The sequence below is a fragment of the Ciona intestinalis genome, chromosome 10, assembly GCF_000224145.3.
Source record: "Ciona intestinalis chromosome 10, KH, whole genome shotgun sequence".
Classification (NCBI taxonomy): Eukaryota; Metazoa; Chordata; class Ascidiacea; order Phlebobranchia; family Cionidae; genus Ciona; species Ciona intestinalis.
In genome coordinates this window covers 3,233,807-3,254,652 of record NC_020175.2, presented here as the reverse complement: position 1 = coordinate 3,254,652, position 20,846 = coordinate 3,233,807, and the positions used below count along the sequence as shown (strand labels likewise).

Genomic DNA, 20,846 nt, shown 5'->3' with positions numbered 1-20,846 from the left:
TTCTGTGATAAACTGTAAGTTAAAACAACCTAGAACTGGTATTGAACCTACCAACAACAACTGCAAACTGCATTCAAAATGAAGGAAATCCATTCATAATACCGTGACGTAACAGTGTATTATAATGGGCATTATTCGCGTCAATAGGCCTCTTATTTTCTGACCAGTTTCGGTGTATTCCTAGGCCGTGTATTGAGTAGGCCATGACCCACCCTACTATATAATTTGGGATTCTTTTTCATACATATTCAAGTATTTTTTTCTGAGATGCTTTTTTGTTTTAACAGTTCTTGATTCAAATATACAATGCACTTCGCACTGATGATGCCACGCAAATAAAAAGGAAACAAAACAATGTCGTTACTTTGTATTTATACAATGGTTATGAGCTCAGGGATACATGCGTATAATATTGGCCAGCTACAAAACAATATCGTATGCAGTTTGGCTTATATCCTTGAAAACATAGGCGTGATCTATATAATCTAGAGTCTATAGACCAAAGTAGGACAGTATTTCACACAATGCGTTTTTGGCATAACATTATCAGAAATACGAACGAATGAGTTATTCTTTTTGACGATAAGTTACAATTATGATTAAAAACTTGAAGTTTTATACTGCGATACTCAGAATACAAACGATTGTATATGAATTGGCTTGGTTTGTAATTTTCAACCTGTATGTAATTTAATGAACGAACATAATACCAACAAAATGGTAGTTTCTAAGTGGATATTATTTTAATAACTCTATATGTACTTTACCTACTACTACACGATCACAAACAGCATTTTATTAGAAGTTTTTTTCTACTTTTTTTGTTTTTCATCGAGCTTTGCCTACAGAAGCGTCATTTAATTTATATAATTATTAAACGTGGCATACTTAGGGAGGCGAACCTTTATTTCTGCTTAAATTTCGTCGTCACAGTAATTAAGGCTGGTCACTTTCGCTTTCAGTTTTTAGCATTTTACCAAGAAAAAATACGGTGGCAACGAATGTTTTGGTGCATTTTAAAGCACCGTATGCCTATAAGGTATATAAGTTAAGACAAAAATCGAAACACACTCAAAGTATCGGTATTGTTTTACAAAATATAACAACGGTTCAATATCGTTATGTACCTTTACCATTTTTATGTTTCGTAGAGTGGGGGAATATGGAACACCTTTAGCACATAATATCCAAATATTCTGATCGTGTTTTAAACAATTAACAATAGTTTATGGAAGTCGTGAGAATATGGTTTTATAATTTTTTTGTATGTTCTTTGTTTACTACCAAATTAGACAAGGAAATAGATTGAAAAGGTGTCCTATCTTTTCACCCCTACCCTATAGTTACATTTCTATATAAGCAATTTTTAACACGTGATTACAAAAGCAATTAAGGGTTCCTGCTCTACGCTTAAGATGTAAAGTGATCTTAAAACAAATTTAAGGAAAACAGTTCTGACACTCGACAGCGAGGGGAAAGAAGTTACAATGTGAAACGCGATATTGTGACATCTTCTTGTAATCACAACGAATTTCCTTCATAGAAGTAGAAGTTCTCCACAGAACCAATATCGGTACATTAATGAGAAAAGAAAACATCAAGTCATAAGTTTTATTAAGACAGACAGTTCTAGTGGAGACAACACCATGAAATGCAAGGCTAGTTTTCTGTTGGTGGTGCTTTTCACCTTACAGCTTGTACATATAAATGCAGCTGGGACAAATTTCAGAACAAGACGTCGAATCGGCTGGGGATGGTTTCCATTACCTGAAATAAAACAGTAAGTTTTGCTATAAAACTTTAATTTAATATAGTAGGATGGGGTAAGATGGAATACCTGTAGCACATAATATCCGAATATCCTGATCGTGTTTTAAACAATTAATAGCAATCTATAGGAGTCGTGGGAATACGGATTTATAGTTGTTTGAATGCTATTTGTTTTCTGCCAAATGGGTAGAGAAAATATAACGAAAAGATGTCCCATCTTCCCCCACGCTGCTATATATTTATAGAGCTATCAATGAAATATATAGGCATATTAAACTTAACAATTCCCGGCTATATTCTTCAATTGGTGTTAATATTGTCGTAATAACAAAACGCCGCATAATTATGTGTTTTTTACATTTACCTTGATATTAAAGCGTACGGGTCCATTTGTCTCATGCTAACTATCCTTTAACGAACGTGACTTCAACGAACGGGACCTTTACAAACGGCACTTTAACAAATGCAACTATTACTGACGGAACCTTTGCAAATATCGAATTCGAACAGTTAGATGCCCAGAGAAGAGTACTGCAATAATTTGGTAAGCCCAAGCGTTGAACTGTACTTTTAAATAAAAAAAACTAACTAATACAGTAGGGTGGGGGAAGATGGGACAACTTTAGCACATGATATCCAAACATCCTGATCGTGTTTTATATACTTAACATCGGTATACGGGAGTCGTAGGGATAAGGTTTTGTAATTCTTTAAATTTTATATGCCCCCTACCAAATTGGACGAGAAAATAGAATGAAAAGGTGTCCCATCTTCCCCTGCCCTACTATATAGTGATTTATAATAGTACTGTGCGGTAGGATGGGATATATCGTTATAGAGCACCTAAAACAGCTAGATATTTCCTGGTGTTTTTTTTTGGACAATTAACAATGTAGGCTACTTTTAGAGTTACAAGGCTACAGTTATAGAATTTTGTAAATATTCTTTGTTTATTAATATATGGTACAAGAAAACATCCCACCTACCCTACCCTCATATATGCAACTTTCAGCTGAATTTGTTTTTAGTTGAAAATTTAGTTATTCTTTACGGTGATATTTTGTTTATGTTTTGTAGGTTTTAAATTGATATTTTGTTTTACCATTTTTAGCCACGAACGTGTCATGCTTCGCACTGATGATGCCATGAATTAAAAGGAAAACAAGACAATATCGTTGCTTTATTGTATTTATTCAATAGTGATGAGCTTGAGAATACCATGTGTAGCCTATAATCTTGGCCAGCTACAATTAAAAAATAAATATAAAAAGCATTTTTTCGACACTGATAACCCGACCGTTAACCGTCATTTATAAGTTGTAGGTCTCACAGCATAATTTCTCTTTAAGATATAATAACAGTTACAAGTTAATCATTTATCAAGCACTGGATGAACAGTGCATAGATTAGAAAAGTGTATTTTTTCATCAACAAATTCATTGGTATTTTTCCACAATAAGGCCCTCATGCGTCTAATTAAAATTCTTTACATTTTATCATCTTACTCGGACTCGAAAATTTATAAAATCGAAAATCTATACATAAGTGTCATCAGGATGTCTAGGAAACGGTATGTCGGGTTAGTTACGCAGAAATGTAAGCGTGACTGAAGAATGTTCACACAGTGATGTCCAAAAACTTTGATCTTGAAATGTTTTTGGGTCTTTCGAAAGTTAGTACAGTCAGGGTCTGATATCTACTAAATATTTCTTTTAGTTAACCGCTCGTGCCGAAAATTAATATTCAAAAGGCGCGAAGAAGTGCTGCGTTGATGTATAGGTATACATTTTCACATTAAATAGAACAAACTAGAGTTATAAAAACATGAATATATGATTCGTTCGGAACCAGGTTTAAAGATTTCTGATAAAAATGTACCGTATCCACGCATGTGTAGTAGCCATCTGGGGAACCAGATTTTCGCGACACCGGAAATCACCGATTTTGTTTCTCTTCGCTTATAGACACGCAATGGCGGCAGTTGGTATTACTATAACTTTCGGCGTGTGTTGTTATTTAAACCGTTCAATTATCTTCAAGTGTAACATTATATATAATATATACAGGTTGAAATAGAAACACTGATGCAGTACAATTGGAGTCAATTTAATTATTATTAAGCTTCAATGGCACACTTTACATTCGTCCTGCTGTGTACATTTATACTTTCCACACTGTTCAGTAATGTGGTTGAGGCTACTGAAGGTATGTTGCATTATATATACATATAATTATATTGTTTTGTGTTATTATTCAACTCGAGTTGGCTACCCAATAACTTAGAAATTTTCATTTTATATGCGGTTTTGTAGCTTTAATATTTTATATACAAAAATGTGCGGTAATTAAAGTGAACTATCTTTCATCTAAATTTGTTCATGTGGTTTATTTAATAAATATAACCCTTTAAAAGCAATGTACCTTCGACAACCCATTTGCTAAGTCTTATGCATTAGCCTATTACTGACCTTTGCTGTAATGTTTTGAACAACAATTAAATGTGTTGTGTTTGTTAAATTTAACTGGCAGTCTGGCACAGTGGTAAGCTCGCGGCTACCATTGTGGGTGTATGTGTTCTTGGGCAAGACACTTAACAACAATTGCTCCAACCCAGTGGTGCTTAATTGGTTGTCTAATACCCTTTTTGCATGGTCACTTTTATGCCCATAAGTACTTGCATATTTACTCGCAAAAACAAAGTTAACACGCATGACGTTATAAGCGTGTCATCTGCTGTAGGAGGTTGGTTGTTATGCGCATTATGCGAGTAATGAAAAGTTTGGTGAAAGTACAGTTTCACTTTTAAGAGCCTAATCTTTTTCGGGTGTTAATTTTACAGTTTTTAGCTGGTAATAGCCCCATAAAACATCAAAACCTATTTTATAAACTAGATTTAACAATATTGTGCTAAAATAAGCTAACTCAATGTTGATACGCGCATAAACCAATGACCATGCAAAACAACGCGGTAAGCGAGTTATCATATGACGAGTTAATGCGAATTGCTATTCGCATTAACTTTTTACCATGCAAAAAGGGTATAAGTTGTTAGCCACACATAAAAAACAAAGTTGCATACATGTTAACTTATAAGTGAGCTTGAGGTGTATGAAACAGAACACTCATGGTATAACAACTGTTGCTTTCCTCTAAATGCGAGAATAAAGTTTTATTCATTCATTAATTCAATTTATCTTACAGAATTGAACGTGAAAACACTTTATGGTTGGGTGGAAGGAACCACACGAAGAGCATTGGAGTCAAATAGAGATGTTTATTCTTTTTTCGGAATCCCATATGCAAGATCACCCGATTACACATTCCGATTTCGACCTCCAGTTGACCCTTGGGTGTGGGAGGGAGTAAAAGACACAACAAATCAAAACGTCCCTTTCTGTAGCCAGGTATAATAATATTAATTACTTTATTTTTCTGTTCAATTACAGTAGCATAGATTCAAAACTTTTTTAAAACGCAAGACAAAGCAACAAAAAAATAGTTTTTAAAACACGCTTACAGTTAAAACATATTTACATTTAGTTGGAAGAAAGTAAACATAAATATGGAAGTAAGTCTGAAATAATTTTGCTAAATGGTGCAATTTTTATTTTTTTCGCTGCGCAAAGATCAAGCAAGTTACTTTCAGTTATTTATTTACAAAACAAAATCTAAATTTTGTTTTCTCTAAATCTAAAATTTGTTTAATATTTGCACTTTTACATAATAGGATCCAGTGTTACTAAAAAATCTGCGACAAGACACTTGGTTCAGCTACGTCATTGATGCGAACAACACAATGAAAGAAGACTGCTTGACTGTGAATGTTTTTTCGCCAACCAAACCATCTAAGGTGCAACAGACCAAAAAATTGCCAGTAAGTTTTTTTTACTTTTTCATAACAGCATTTCCAGGTTTCAGTGCCCTAAATTGGTATCAATTTTTTATTTTTCTAGACTTTTGCTATATTGGTCAAGACCATTTTTTTCCAATTCAGTCAATTAACAGGCTCTTTTTAAAGTATCAGTTCATCATGATGTAATCACATTAACAAATTTTTCTTTGTTATATATATATTCACATTTCACAGTAATAAATGAACTTTTGGAAATTTTACTTCATATATTCACATTAAAACTTACTTTAGTTCTTAATTTAAGGGCAAAGAAGAAAGACCATTAAGCAAACTGACATTCTGTTACGTTACAAACTAAATATTGTTTTTTAGTTTTTAATTTTAATTCACAATTAAACCAGGTTTATCCATTTAAATAATTATATATATATATATATTTATTTGAAAGTCAAAATTTGACAAACTATTTTCTAGGTTCTAGTTTGGATTCATGGCGGTGGTCTTTCTTTCACCGCCACAACCAATAAACTGTGGATGCTACCAGCCTTCGAGGATGTGGTGGTAGTTACAATTCAGTACAGATTAGGTGTGTTTGGATTTCTCACCTTGGAAGATAACTGGGCACCTGGAAACACCGGGTTGTTGGACCAGGTCAAAGCATTGGAATGGGTCAGGTACTGTCTTGATCACGAATTATTCAATTTCTCTTCTAAGCTCTGCCAGTGTTAAAATAATCAGTGAAACATTAAATTAATTTGTGCTTGTATGTGAGTAACGAAATTATGTAAAAAATTCTTCAAACACCAAACACTTGTATTTTGTTTTGTTATTCGTTTATTCTTTATTCGTTTATTCAATCATTTGTTCATTTATTCATTCATTCATTCATTTATTCGTTCATTCATTTATTGCAGAGATAATATTCAAGCTTTCGGAGGGGACCCTGAAAAAGTCACAATATTCGGGCAATCTTCCGGAGGCTTCTCTGTTTCTGCCCACATGTTGTCGCCAAGGAGCAGGGGTTTATTTCACCGAGCTTTTGCCATGAGTGGTGTGGCTATACTACCTTATAACGACCCGGAATTTTCAAAGAAAAATCCAGCTGCAGATGCACTTAAGTTAGTTTTAACAAGTTTTTTTTTGATATTTTTATTACTATCACTTAAGTTAGTTTTAACAAGTTTTTTTTTGATATTTTTATTACTATCACTTAAGTTAGTTTTAAAAAGTTTTTTTTGATATTTTTATTATTCCCTCTAAAGTTAGTTTTAACTAATGTTTTTTGATATTTTTATTACTCTCTCTAAAGTTAGTTTTAATCAGTATTTTTTTGATATTTTTATTACTATCACTTAAGTTAGTTTTAAAAAGTTTTTTTTTGATATTTTTATTACTCTATCACTTAAGTTAGTTTTAACAAGTTTTTTTTGATATTTTTATTACTATCACTTAAGTTAGTTTTAAAAAGTTTTTTTTGATATTTTTATTACTCTCTCTAAAGTTAGTTTTATTCAGTATTTTTTTGATATTTTTATTACTATCACTTAAGTTAGTTTTAAAATATATTGTTTATTATTTGCAGTAGATGACAGAGCCCATTCTTTTCATGCCAAATAAAAAGGAAAAAGTTTTATAATGCAGATAACCCAAATTTTAAGATAGTTCTACAACATTAAAAACTCCATGCAAAACTGTCTAAAAATAGAAATCTGCGGTAAAAAGACCTATTTAATGGCATAATTTTTTTACGAAGTTTTTCTTTTAACAGTTGTTAAACCTATTTCAAGTGTTATATTCTTTGTGTTAAGACAGTTATTCTATGTTTCTTATCCACAGATTAGCTGAAAAGTTAGGGTGTGAGTTTTGGGACAACGCACACACTTCTACTTGCCTACGTAACCATGTCACTACCAGTGAAATGTTGGCAGCAACAAAATCACTTCAAATGGTAAGTTTTTAAGTAGAGGGGTTTATTTAAGTATATATATAGTAGGGTGGGAGAAGATAGGACAACTTTTTATTCTATTTTCTTGTCCCGTTTGGTAGTAAACAAAGAACATTCAAACAAATATAAAACTGTATCCTCACAATAGACCATTGTTATTTGTTTCAAACACAATCAGAATATTTGGATATTATATATGTGCTAAAAGTGTCCCATCTCCCCCCACCCTACTATACCATTATCAGCTGTATGTTTATTATAAAATGGGTAAATTTATTTGGGTATCAGTTTTGTATATGTCCTTCATTATCCTACATTACTTTCACACTAATTTAACTGCTTTCTTGAATAAGAATATATATGTTTGGATAAGAGACTGGCAATGTGATTTATGCAATAAATATATATATATATATTATATATATCTTTTATCATTCAATTGTTTGGATTTAATTTTTGTTTGTCAGTTATTTTCTTAGCACCAGATTCTAACTGTATTTCTTTACACAATAATTGTTTAACTCTATCAGCACCAAATCAGGGTCAGATTCATAGGATTTATTAAAGTGATTTAACTGTTGTTGTTACCAAGCAGAATAAAGACATAATGTTTGTAGAATCTATTTAATACATACAATTTGTCTACCATGCAACAGAACTATATTAAATTTTAAACGCAGTGAAAAACTAATATACGGTTTTACTTTGTAAAAAATGTCAGAAAACCTAAATATGAAAAACTAACAAATTGTTTTACTGTATAAGAAGGGGTAATGGGCCAAGTCTGGCCTAAATCCCAGGTTCTCACGGACCCATACCCACACAGAATAGAATACTGTATAAAAAGTCAATAGAGTGATGGACCTAAATATAAAAAAACTAAAACATAGTTTTACTGTGTAAAATGTGTCTGAAAAGCTTAATTATGTTATCATGACTACTGTATATTTTTCAACCAATATTAAAACTTAAATGGTCTAAAAATGTTTTGGCTGTATTGTTTCCATTAAATAACCTTTTTTTCCAGCGTTTTGGTACAAACATTGATGTCGATTTTTTCCCTGATTTTCCCCGCCATCGGTTGACAGCAAACGCATTCAACAAATCAATTCCTCTCATGCTTGGTGTAGTGAGCGGAGAAATGGATTTTATTCTTGGGGAAAAAATGATTCCAAATTATAATAAAGGTATTAGAATGTAACTGTAATAACAGTAACTTTTATGTGTATCTTCGAAAAATATTTAATTAAAAAATTGTTTTCTTAATTTCTGCAGTGTCATCTCACACGCCAAAATCAGCTGAGTCATTAATTCGCAATGACTTAGCAAAATATCACCCACAACTGAAAAACCCTGACAGAATCGTAAGGGAATATCTTACCAACATTAAACCAGGAATTGACACTGTAAAAGCTGAATCTGACTACCTTACAGACTCATGGTACACCTCTAAACTAGTCACTGTAGCTAATGCTCATAAAGGTATGTAACATATCTGTTTCAGTAACTCATATTACTTATTTATATAGTATATATATATATGTGTTTAAAAAAAAACAGTAAACTAGATTAGATTTTTTTTTATTCATGCAGTTACTCCGTACTAAAAATACATTCCTGTTTATTATTTTTATTTCATCAAATTCAACACTAATTAGTAATTACCAAATTACTGTTTTGGCTACTCATAGTTATTACTAAAGTAAAAATTACGTTATTTGTTTTGTTAATTTTAAGGATTATCAACAAGCTTGTATGATAGAAAACTTTGGCCTAAATTCTATGTTCTATGGCATTTCATGTCCTCGGACCTCAATGATAAAAAGTACATTACCTGCTCTAACCCAGTATTCCCTAAAAGTTTGAACAAATTTTCCGAAAAAAACAAAGATGATTGTTGTATACGTGAAAGCGGCAGGAGGTGTATGAAACAGAACACCCGTATTAACGACTATATGACACGCCATGTGACGAATTAGAGAATAAATATGTTATTTTTATTCATTAGCACATCTTACATTGCTGATCAATAATCAAAAAAAAAAATTTCAAAAAATATATTTTTTTGGTTGGATTGTTTACAGAAAGATACAATTCTTCATATTGTGTAATCATATTATTCTACAAGGTGCTGGAGGCACTGTGTATATGTATGAATTCACCAAGCAGCCTTCACTGAACCAAGGTCTCAAACCCAGACCAGTTGACTTTAAACGGGCTGATCACTGCGACGATATGATCTTTTTTCAAGGAATCCCCTTTCTTCCTGGGTTAAAGGAACGGGGTCTTACTTTCACCCAAGGTGAAAAAGACCTGAGCAGAAAGTTAATGAATTTGCTTGCAAATTTTGCGAGAAATGGGTAAGTTTCTTGCGTTAAAAGGATAGTTAAAATATTATAACAAACACCCTTAAGTTTTTTATGACTTGCCGTAAATATGATTGCAAATTTTGCAAGGAACAGTAAGTTTCGTATGTTAAAAGGATAGTTGAAATATTATAACATACATTAAGTTTTAATGATTTCTTGCTTTTGTGTATTATAGGTCTCCAAACAGTATTGGTTCGGTTTCATGGCCGCAGTACCCTGAATATGTTCTGATAAATGATACCATGTCTGTACACAGCGGATTCCGAGAGCAAAAAGTGAAACTTTTCTTTGAAAATTAGGCTCAGGAGCTTTATATACTTCATAATTCCTTGATTGCACATAAGTCTTATAACTTCACCCTTTAATTACAGTGCTATAGTTAATTCAGTTTTAAATAGCCGCGTTTTTAGTTTACACGTTATTGAGTTAACCTGTTTTTAATGCAGATAGAAAATTTTGTTGCAGATTATGTTATTCAGTATATTACGAAATCTTCACTTATAATGCTGTGTTAGTCGATTTAAACTGCAGATACCCCGTGTGGTATTTGAACCTGTTACCTATTACATGTTCTTCCGCTAACTACCTAGTTAGAATATCAGAACCATATAGGCATGGGTTTTGCTATGCAATGAAGCTGCTTCCATTCTGTATTATTTATGCAGGCGTTTGTTCCTTATATGTTTTATATTTAATCAAATACATGTTTACCCGATTGCTGTAATTTGTAATACAATTTCGCTATATATGTTTAGTGTAATTGATGCTATTAATATAATACACCCACAAGATCAAATTTCAACCATTTTTTGAAGTAACTTTATTAGAAGAAACCTTGTTGCAGTATTGAGTACTTCAGGTCATTGCTACATTTGCAAACACATTTATTCTAGGTGCACAGTTGCATAAACAGGTTAAAACTTATTACGATGGCGGTATTAACTCCCTTAATTTTTCGTCAATGTTGTTATAATATTTGAATCTTATTAAATGTTCCTTGGCAGCATGTAAATTGTTGTCACGAAACTCTGTGGCTATTTTTGTCGTTAGTTCTTCTAAATGTGACTTCACAGTGGACTGGATTTCTTTGTGTGTCTCCTCATTTGAAGCCGCGATCTAAAAAATAAAATCAAGTGTAAGTCAGAAGTATGCTAATATTTAATAAAACTGATAAATCTTAACCAAATATGCAGTTCTAAAACTTTTAAACTTATGCTCATTTTAATCTATGTGAGTTGAGGTCCTACAGCATGGCACACCATGGGTGCTACGATTTAGGGCAGGATTGGCCTTTTACTCCTAAATTTCTATGCACAAAAGTCTCTATACTAACTGAGAGGCACAAAACCCGGTTGCTCACCTGTTCATTAAGTTCCATAATTTCCATCAGAAACTCCGGGTCATCTGCACTTACATTTTCACCAAGGTGTATACCTAGAACAATATAGAATAACTAACGCATTTTTTATCATACATAATTTCTTACCTTGCAGTTTTAGCATGTATAACCCACGCGACAACGGTTTGGCCAAACAGAAATAAGCTTTATTCAGTTTCGAAGAGACAGATTCGGATATTTCCTGCTCAGCTGAGCTTTTTAATGAAAACTTGTCAGGATGAAGAAGTTTCTGCAAAATAATAGCAAGGTAAAAAAATCTACCGTGTCTGGTAGGATCTTGTATAAAATGATGTAAATTGTATTATTCTTTTCACAGAAAAAAATGCCAGTTTAGAAAAGAAAAAGTTTAGAAGTGTTTCGTATGTGCTGCCAAGACAGTTTAAATTTACTAAAATGTTATGGTACAGTCGAAAACCATTAGTGTGATTTAATCTGTATGTGGACTTACCATTTATAGTGAGAAGATAAGCAAAAGCAGCAGACAAGGTTAGGCTTAAAGTTCTTTGTACAAAAGGATGTTGACAATTTAAAACAGTTATGGTTAAAACATACTTGCAGTTTTTTAAACTTGTTTTGAAGCAGTGGTGAAGAGATATTAAAATCAACTTGTAAATTGAAAAGTGTAAAGTAACTGTCAGAGTTTTTCACTGGTAACACAGTTCCACAGCTCCCACAAAAAAGTTCGGATGTCTTTACTTTCTTGCTTAAATTTAAAACAAAATATATTAAACAAACAGTATTTTGTAAGAGATAAAAACTGGGTTTTGTTTTTTGCCCTATGTGGAACTAGTATGATGAAAATACTGTAAAGTTAATATCAATATTAATATTAACCCTTTTTTTAAATTTATGCGCAATAACTTTTGCATCTGTATTATCCAGATCGAAAACCCATCTTACCTGCATTTCCAGCATACATCTTTGGAAGACCGTAACTCTTCTGCATTTTCCACCAAAGTTGAATATCTACGTTTTATTTTGGCGTTTGATACAAAAACTTTCGGTAGAAAACTTTGAGTTTGAACATATATATGTAAGCAATTTCTTTGAGTGATATTCAGGACAGAATTTGAAGAGTTCCGACGTAGGGTTTGCTGCAAACCTGATATAAATTACATATTATTACCAAACAAAGGAAAGATTGGTGTCAGACATTCAATTTTATACATCTAGATTTGTTTTCAGTATGTATAATACCATTTTTAGTATATATATGTGTCATTTTGTGGGTTATACTATGTTATCTAATTGATGATAGTTGTTTTTGTGGCGGATTTACCCTTTAAACACCCAGCCAGGCTTTATATTTCTATGTTTTCAATATGTATAATACAATTTTAAGTATATATGTCATTCTGTGGGTTATAATATGTTATCAAAATAATAGTAGTTGTTTTTTGTGATCGATTTGGCTTTTAAACACACAGTACACACCCGGCTTTCTATTTCTACAAATTTTTTCAACTTGTATAATACATTTTTTTAATTAAATGCGTCATTTTTCGAGTTATACTTTGTGAACTAATTGGGGATAGTTGTTTTTATGATCGATTTAGCGTTTAAACACACAATGCCGAACTTTAAATACGTAAATTCACTCACTTAAAGAAAAAAGTCTTGTTAGGGTTTTTGTAGTTGCCATGCTACTTTAAAGAGTTTAAAACAACACTAATCAAGTAAAACTTTAAAACCACCTATACCAATATATCTGCAAATGTCACAAGTTGTAGTTTATTTCAATTACTTTTTCAAATTATTTAAAACTGATTAAATATTTGGTACACGAGAATGAATTTTATGTTTCAATTGAATTTGCTACGGAATTATTACATTTACCAAACAGCAAACTTTAAAGTGCAATACGCAATCTTTTCAGTTCATTTTAAACAGTGCATAAACTTAAGGACTGACAAATAAATGAACATAAATGTTGTTGATACAGTTTATATTTGTGACAAAATGCAAGAAGTTTTAAGTAGCTTTCGCATTGAAACGGTTTATTTAAACACAGGTTTGTCAATAAGAAATTCTCTGACGGAAATAAATAAATAAACAAATCTATGCACTGGTCTTTCTACCACCATAAAACTTGGTGTATTCTTTGATCATCGTGATTCCCATCTCAGCAGGAGAAAGGGTGACGTTCACTCCCGCATCCCGAAGAGATTCAATCTTCCCCTCTGCTCCTCCCTTGCCTCCAGCAATGATGGCTCCAGCATGCCCCATGCGCCTGCCAGGTGGTGCAGTAAGACCAGCAATGAAGGAAACCACCGGCTTCGCATTTGCTCCAGTGTTGTGCTCGGCAAGATACGCAGCTGCTTTTTCTTCGGCTCCTCCTCCAATTTCTCCGATGAGGAGGATTCCTTCGGTCTGAGGATCATTAAGAAAGACTTCCAAACAATCAACAAAGTTAGTCCCGTTGAATGGATCGCCTCCAATTCCAACACAGAGAGTTTGGCCAAGTCCAACATTGGTGGTTTGGTGAACTGCTTCATATGTAAGCGTGCCAGATCTGGAGACAATGCCAATATTGCCTGGCATGTGAATGTGTCCTGGCATGATTCCGATTTTGCATTCGCCAGGAAGAATAATACCAGGACAATTGGGCCCGATCAATCTCGTTTTATCTTGCTGTTGCAATCTGCGCTTCACTTTCACCATATCTTGTTGAGGAATTCCCTCAGTTATGCACACGACCAACGGTATTTCAGCATCAATTGCTTCCATGATAGCAGCTGCAGCAAATGGAGGCGGCACATAGATAACCGAAGCTTCAGCACCTGTAGCCTCACGAGCTTCAGCTACATCTTTAAACACAGGCAACCCCAGATGGTTGGTTCCGGCTTTCTTAGGAGAGACACCGCCAACCATGTTGGTCCCATACGCGATTGCTTGCTTGCTGTGGAAGGTACCTTGCTTACCAGTGAAGCCTTGACAAATAACTTTTGTCTGGGAGTTTATTTTCATATTTTTTCGCGTTGCTTCATAGCCAAGACCTCGTACGAATTGCCTGCTATGGGCAAAAACTTGGCGCGTCAGACTGGTGGCTAACATTATTAATTTGGAAAAGTGAAAAAAATGAAATACAACCTATAGCTGTATTTGAAAATATGCATGTTGTTATCAATTATATTTTTGATTAATTCAAAGCATGAAGGTTACACTCCAGCATGCAAAATGTACATAAACATAACTTGCGAATGACGCAGCGCCCAGCAATAAAACAACTGTCGCCTCGCGTGTGGTGTTGATTTTGTAAATTTAAGAAGCAATAATCACGACTTAAACTGTTACATCGTGGTTACGTATCATATATAATCTAAAATGTCAAGGACATATTCAATGTTACAATGGAACCTTCACACAATGCTCTTTTTAAACAACTGACTGCATGTAAGCGAATTTCCCGAATGACAAATTCGTGACATAGAAACACTATACTATTTTTGTTCCACCCATGACGTCACAATTGCGGCTACGTAACAGTGGCTGTCATCGGTGTTTCTATAGTAAATTTAAAAATGTAAACAAATCGGTTTTTAAAAAGTAATACGTATTGAGGTCTGGAATGAGGAAGTATTTCGTTGCCCCACTGAGTTGTAAACTTGTAATTATAGAATTCTTGCGTGACGTGTCTGCTACAAGTCCAGGCATGCCCTCAGATTACTCAGGCGATTTGGTGAAACAGCCTACCGAAAGGGAAGTCCCCGAAAACTGTCAAAAAAAGTTCTTTGTTTAAATGGCAAATCATAAGTATAGACATAAAGCAAGAGCTATACCTTCTCTGCACAAAAGGTCTACTTGAACCAAGGTAAGTCCATAGCTCGTTAAAGTGTTTAGTAAAAGCTTACAGTCATTCAATAGGACGCTCTCAAAGTTAGCATCGAAAAGTCGAGTTACGTTTCAGTTATTCAGTGCATATACAAGTGCATGACTAGTTTGAAAGCTGAAATTAGAAACATATGTCACGCGTTTTTGTCTGCTGTCGAATCGTCAATGTTTATTTATTTGTTCTACGTCAATGAGTTGTCAATTCCAATGCAACACGTTTTTATCGAAAAATACTACCTGGTTTGTTTTAGTTCAATGTCCCTGTTGAGCAAATAGTGTATACGGGGCGTTATTGCATGTGTTGTATAAATGGGTGTGTAGCGTCGAAACTCTTTCCAACTGTACGTGACCCTGTGACGTATAACACGAAAATTCACTAGCTTCGCAGAGTAAAAGCTGTGATGTCATCGGTAAAGTTGAACCAAGCTATTACTTTTAACCTTTAATACACCACATACTACACCCGTTTTTAAATCATTTTATTGAACTGCAATAAAAATCGGACAGGTAAACGATACTAAAACGTGAAATGTGTTATTTATGACGCAAACGTTTATTGCAAAACTTGTATTTAGTATACATCAAAATACAACGCTGACAATCTCCTTTACTTGTGTATACGTTTAAGAACCTATTATTAAATTATGTTGAATTACCCCAGCCAGGTTCCTCATTAAAAGGAAAATAAGCATCACTTAACTAAAACCAAAGAAGTGGCCTGAACCTTTTGTATACCGTTTCCCACTGGCGTAACATCACCCAGCCCATGCGGGCAGGATTTAATGTAACATTAACTCCCGCATCTCGAAGAGCCTTAATCTTCCCCTCTGCTCCTCCCTTGCCTCCAGCAATGATGGCTCCAGCATGCCCCATGCGCCTGTCAGGTGGTGCAGTGACTCCGGCAATATATGCGGCAACTGGTTTTGCCCCTTTTCCTACGTTATTCATCTTAAGATACTCAGCCGCTTCTTCCTCCGCTTCGACTCCTATTTCTCCGATAAGGAAGATGCCTTCCGTCTTATCGTCCTTGAGAAAAACGTCCAAACAATCAACAAAGTTAGTTCCGTTAAACGGATCCCCTCCGATCCCAACGCAAATAGTCTGTCCGAAACCGGCATTTATAATTCCATCGACGGCTTCATACATTAGCGTGCCGGATCTGGATACGATAGCGATCTCACCGCCCCTGTGTATATGTCCCGGCATTACACCAAGTTTACATTTCCCCGGAACAATAATTCCTGGAGAGTTAGGTCCAACTAGTCTCGTTTTATCTTGCTGTTCCAATCTGGTCTTCACTTTCACCATATCTTGTTGAGGAATTCCCTCAGTTATGCAAACGACCAGTGGTATTTCAGCATCAATTGCTTCCATGATTGCATCTGCTGCAAATCTAGGTGGTACAAAAATGACCGAAGCTTCAGCACCGGTGGCCTCACGAGCTTCGGCTACATCTTTAAACACAGGCAACCCCAGATGGCTGGTCCCGGCTTTTTTAGGAGAGACACCTCCTACCACATTAGTGCCGTATTCAATTGCTTGTCTGCTGTTGTAGGTACCGTGCTTACCAGTAAAGCCTTGATAGATAACTTTGGTATCTGAATCTACTTTTATATTTTTACGAGTTGCTTCATAGCCCAGACCTCGGGCAAACAGCTTACTATGAACCGAAACCCGAAGCGCCATTTTAACAGAAAACATTCTGTAAATCTTTTCCCAAACCTACAGCGGAAGAGTTAATAATAAAAGTAAAAGACTAGCGCTCTCTGTCTTATATGGTGTACAATTGACAGCAAAACAAATCGATATCATGTGTATCATGACGTTCGGTCCCGTGGTATATATATGCAGCATCCGGTCAAGTGACGCATTCGTGCAGAGAGAGTACCAATATGTGAAATGATGTATTTTCACCGCGCCTTTGCAGTGTACTTTATTATCTAGTTATTATCGAAATTACCCTTGAACTGTACAATAGTATAGTAGGGTGGGGGAAGATGGGACACCTATAGCACATACTATTTTAATACCCTGATCGTGTTTTAAACAAATAACAACGGTCTATGGGAGTCGTGAGGATACGGTTTCATAATTCTTTATTTTTTTTCGTTTACTACTAAATGCGACAAGAATATAGAATAAAAAGATGTCCCATTTTCCCCTACCCTACTATATATATGTTTCGCAAATTTACATATGGACGAAAGTGTTCTAATACCGCACGCGAGGTGGCGCTATAGGTCTTCAAATTCTCATAACTACACGCGTTATTGGTTGTGACAATGGTTGGGAATCCCAACTTGGGTTTTCCATATTTTATATTATATTCATACTGTTCAGTCTACAATGTTTAACAAAGCAGTAATACGCGCACGTAAACTTTAATTTTATAACGAATTCTTTAAAACGTTTCTTGGCGGCCTACAAGCTAATATTGTTCTCAGCACCCAGGAACTGCAACTAAATAGTTGTGTTTACTAAAAATGAGTGGGCTGCGTATTCGCGTGGGAGAAATTGAGAAAGGCCAGTGTCCTCTGAATAACCCCAGGGCTGGTTGTGCGGCAGATAGATGTACTGATGTTTCGGATAACATGTGCAAACTCTGTGCTTACAATTCATTCTCTGGGATGCGCGTATGCTTGGAAAAAAACTCGCAAAATAACATAACGAAATATCCCCTTTAAATAGCATTGTGTGTCATAGTGCTCCCTCTCACTAAATTAAAGGTCCCCGTATATGCTACTGTTTTCCTTTTAGTTTTCAATTTCCACGAAGCAAGTATAAATTATATCCTCGATGACACTCCGTATGTTATAAAGTTGGTTATGATTTACTGCTGCTTGGCAATGCTATACACGCACCAACAGAGGCATACGTATTGTGTAGGCTATAACATGTTAGCCTATAAAATATAAAGCATTTTGTGACACCCTCATTTTTTATGTGTTGTGACTTGTTTAGGCGTTCTGTTAAACAGTCCAGAGTGCAAACACATATCATGCAATACGGCACGCGGTAATCAGTAACCAGTTGACAGTGCACGCCGTGCATAGGTTGTACAACGATAAGGGTGTATAATAAACTGAGCCCGAAATCTCGTTAAACACGCCACAAGGCCGCAGTTTAAATGACTTATCACTATAGCTGCATCCAATTACGCCACCCTTTAAATAGCGACAATATCCTGGTCTTTAAACTTTGTTGCCGTTTCCAAGTAGCTTATAACCACTGCTTACAAAACCCCAGCACCCGTGCCCGCAGTCTAAAGTTTCGTCAGGGTCGAAGTCGTCACTCCAGGCTGAAATAATGCCACAAAGCCGCTGCCTGGAAAGTGCGAAACGTTACAGACTACTGCATACACATGACGGGCGTTTCAGCAGCTGCTGTACCCGCTGTTCCCGACTCGCTATATAGCAGCCATTCCTATTCCGTTACCGCATTTAGTCAAGCCTCGCGGCCTCGGCCAGTTGCTGTTCAGGCTTGGAGACCCATTGCATAAGCAAGATGACAGACATTAAGAACAGGTATAAAGTATATAAATTGTATAACATATGGAATACCCTGTTCTAGTATAGCAGAGTTAACAGGGCAGTCAAAAACCAGTTAAAAACGGCTCATAGCTTTTCAGAAAGGAAACAGTTTAACGGTTATTTATCCCAGTCAATTGAGACGTTGTGTAAACAAAGGTTAAGAAGTTAGGCTCAGGCATGCCGTTGCCGGGTCACTGGGCGAGTACGTGCCAGTAATATCTACGGACGTGTCGACAGCTTGTCCGAGTAACACTTTCGCTTTGCCACAAGACAGTTTCGCGCAATTCTCGGGCGTGTCTCAGCTGGAAGCTGTCCAATTCACAGTAAAACTACATTTATAATTTAACGCACTTCGTCCCGCCATTGCGCCTTGTAGAAGACTAAGAAGTACATATACAGTGTACACACGAGTTTACTTTACAGTACACCGACAACTATTGTAAAAACTCCGGAAAAATTGTTGTTTTAATATTTGTCTGTAATTTGAACTACGAAACTATCAACAATACGTTATCTATCGGCGCTTGTTTCCAGTTTCAGTAAGGTAACACGAGAAGGATAGCACTGTGACGTCATAATATCCGTTATGCATAGGCAATTGGCTTTGTTGGGGAATAGTAGAAACCACCGGTTCCGTTTGTTATAAGACCCCGGCTTAGAACGAAGCCAAAGCGCAAAAAAAAACTGTTTCCACCAAGCGGAATTGAAACCACTGTAAAATGCGGATTTTATATATAACTAGTACATGACTTTCGGCCTAACAGTACCCTTTACTTTAACGGACAATATTTAGGGCAGCTCGCTTTTGGATTATAACTGTCATTGTGTTTTAAGTTGCCGGTTGGTGGTCTCTGCCACGTGTGGCCTGCCTGATTTGGTCCATTGAGCTTAGATTGTCGAAGTACTGGTCGCGCTTCTTTAGCACGTGGCGCATGGGTTTCAATTAAATGGAAAACTATTAGCGTATGCAGTACAGTAACTGCAATAAATATTAAACATACGTTTTAAACAAATTTTAAGATTAAGTCATTTAAATATACCATGTAGCCTCCAATGTTTATTTTGTACTTGCAAGAGCCTCCCACGACGTTGCGTTAAACACTGGTTACTCATTTCAGTAGCCTCTTGTTGGTCTTAACTTGCTTGGTATATCCAGGTGTTTAAATAAAAGGCGAAATTTCTTTTGTGTTCTATTAGCTATAGGTAGAGCTGACGTCATTCTAACTGCTGGTGGTGGACAGTATATTGTGTGTACTGAAAAAGAAGGTAATTCAGAATGTGTTTGCCAGCTCTGCAGTTTTACAGTGTAACCGCGTTTTCAAACGGTGTGCATCAGTCGTCCATGTTGTACGTTTAAGTATATGGTGACCACCAGATCGATTAATCATTACCAATTTAAACTCATTGGAATGCGTGCAAATTATCATGGTATACCAGCAGAATATGCTTGTGCCATTTACCGGGTCTTGCTACATACCACGCTCTAATATCAGCACGTAACAGTCCTCCCTTCGCCAGGGCAGCAACCGTAATCCAATTCGGTTGTCGCACACCCGTTGCTTCAGAAAGCGAGCCGAATTGTTAGAAATTGACACCGATATAAGACCACGTCACATCATGTCCCGATACCGGCATTTGATGGGAACTAACGTATCGAGTTCCGTACTGACTTGATCAGCTGGAAAGTTCTTGCGTATACATTGTATAGGACTTGTCAAGTTACTAGCTGCGCCGCATTGTCTCACGTAACTCACGCCCGTAGATAATTGGCAGCTTCGGTTACATTGTTCCGAATTCCAACAGCATTGTCAGCGAATTCCGATTTCGCTAATTCGGGATGTGTATTATGATATCATATTATGTATCGTTTAGTTTCAGACGGTTGTGTAAAAGTATCGAAATTTGAAGTTTGAAAAATATTTTGGTAATTTACGGAGCCTATTGTACTGTGTTTTCCGGGTTACCTTTCCAATTTTGTATAAGTTGTATCGCAACCGTTTACATCGATTTATGACACTGTACAGTGAAGCTACATACAGCGTGGGAAAGTACGGCGACTTTCCGGGCTGCCGTAACCTGCCTTCTTTCTTAGTTCTCTCACATTTATAAACCGCTGTTGTATTTTTTCCCATTCTCTCTCGGTGCTTCA

The 20,846-nt window shown here is 35.5% G+C and overlaps 4 protein-coding genes and 1 long non-coding RNA gene across 6 annotated transcripts; 2 read left to right on the top strand and 3 right to left on the bottom strand.

The window, feature by feature from the left end:
• The first annotated feature begins 1,619 nt into the window (after positions 1-1,619).
• LOC113474598 lies at positions 1,620-3,438 on the top strand. The gene is made up of 3 exons (XR_003396292.1): positions 1,620-1,780; positions 2,148-2,314; positions 2,882-3,438. It is a non-coding gene; the product is annotated as an uncharacterized LOC113474598 (long non-coding RNA).
• A 372-nt stretch (positions 3,439-3,810) lies between these two features.
• LOC100182711 (carboxylesterase 5A) lies at positions 3,811-10,730 on the top strand. The gene is made up of 10 exons (XM_002123632.4): positions 3,811-3,975; positions 4,972-5,174; positions 5,498-5,644; positions 6,098-6,297; positions 6,538-6,741; positions 7,460-7,571; positions 8,596-8,755; positions 8,844-9,050; positions 9,697-9,928; positions 10,113-10,730. The coding sequence occupies exons 1-10, from the start codon at positions 3,897-3,899 to the stop codon at positions 10,234-10,236; spliced, it is 1,668 nt and encodes a 555-aa protein (XP_002123668.1). The 5' UTR covers positions 3,811-3,896; the 3' UTR covers positions 10,237-10,730.
• Positions 10,731-10,736: 6 nt separating this feature from the next.
• On the bottom strand, positions 10,737-13,046 carry LOC100177909 (iron-sulfur cluster co-chaperone protein HscB, mitochondrial-like). Of its 2 annotated transcripts, XM_002123392.5 has the most exons (6): positions 12,939-13,046; positions 12,237-12,438; positions 11,889-12,039; positions 11,424-11,565; positions 11,298-11,371; positions 10,741-11,053 (listed from the first exon to the last, which is right to left on the bottom strand). In XM_002123392.5, exons 1-6 carry the CDS (start codon positions 12,976-12,978, stop codon positions 10,862-10,864), a joined length of 801 nt encoding a protein of 266 aa, XP_002123428.1. In that variant the 5' UTR covers positions 12,979-13,046; the 3' UTR covers positions 10,741-10,861. The 2 variants fall into 2 exon arrangements, with proteins under 2 accessions (XP_026692133.1, XP_002123428.1); XM_026836332.1 differs by lacking the exon at positions 12,939-13,046 and having other exon boundaries at positions 10,737-11,053; positions 11,889-12,035; positions 12,237-12,326.
• LOC100180260 (succinate--CoA ligase [ADP/GDP-forming] subunit alpha, mitochondrial) lies at positions 13,045-14,441 on the bottom strand. Its single transcript, XM_002123259.5, has one exon. It carries the CDS (start codon positions 14,388-14,390, stop codon positions 13,395-13,397), a length of 996 nt encoding a protein of 331 aa, XP_002123295.1. The 5' UTR covers positions 14,391-14,441; the 3' UTR covers positions 13,045-13,394.
• A 1,195-nt stretch (positions 14,442-15,636) lies between these two features.
• Positions 15,637-16,966, bottom strand: LOC100185076 (succinate--CoA ligase [ADP/GDP-forming] subunit alpha, mitochondrial-like). The gene has a single exon (XM_002123106.5). It carries the CDS (start codon positions 16,866-16,868, stop codon positions 15,867-15,869), a length of 1,002 nt encoding a protein of 333 aa, XP_002123142.3. The 5' UTR covers positions 16,869-16,966; the 3' UTR covers positions 15,637-15,866.
• Positions 16,967-20,846: the final 3,880 nt, after the last annotated feature.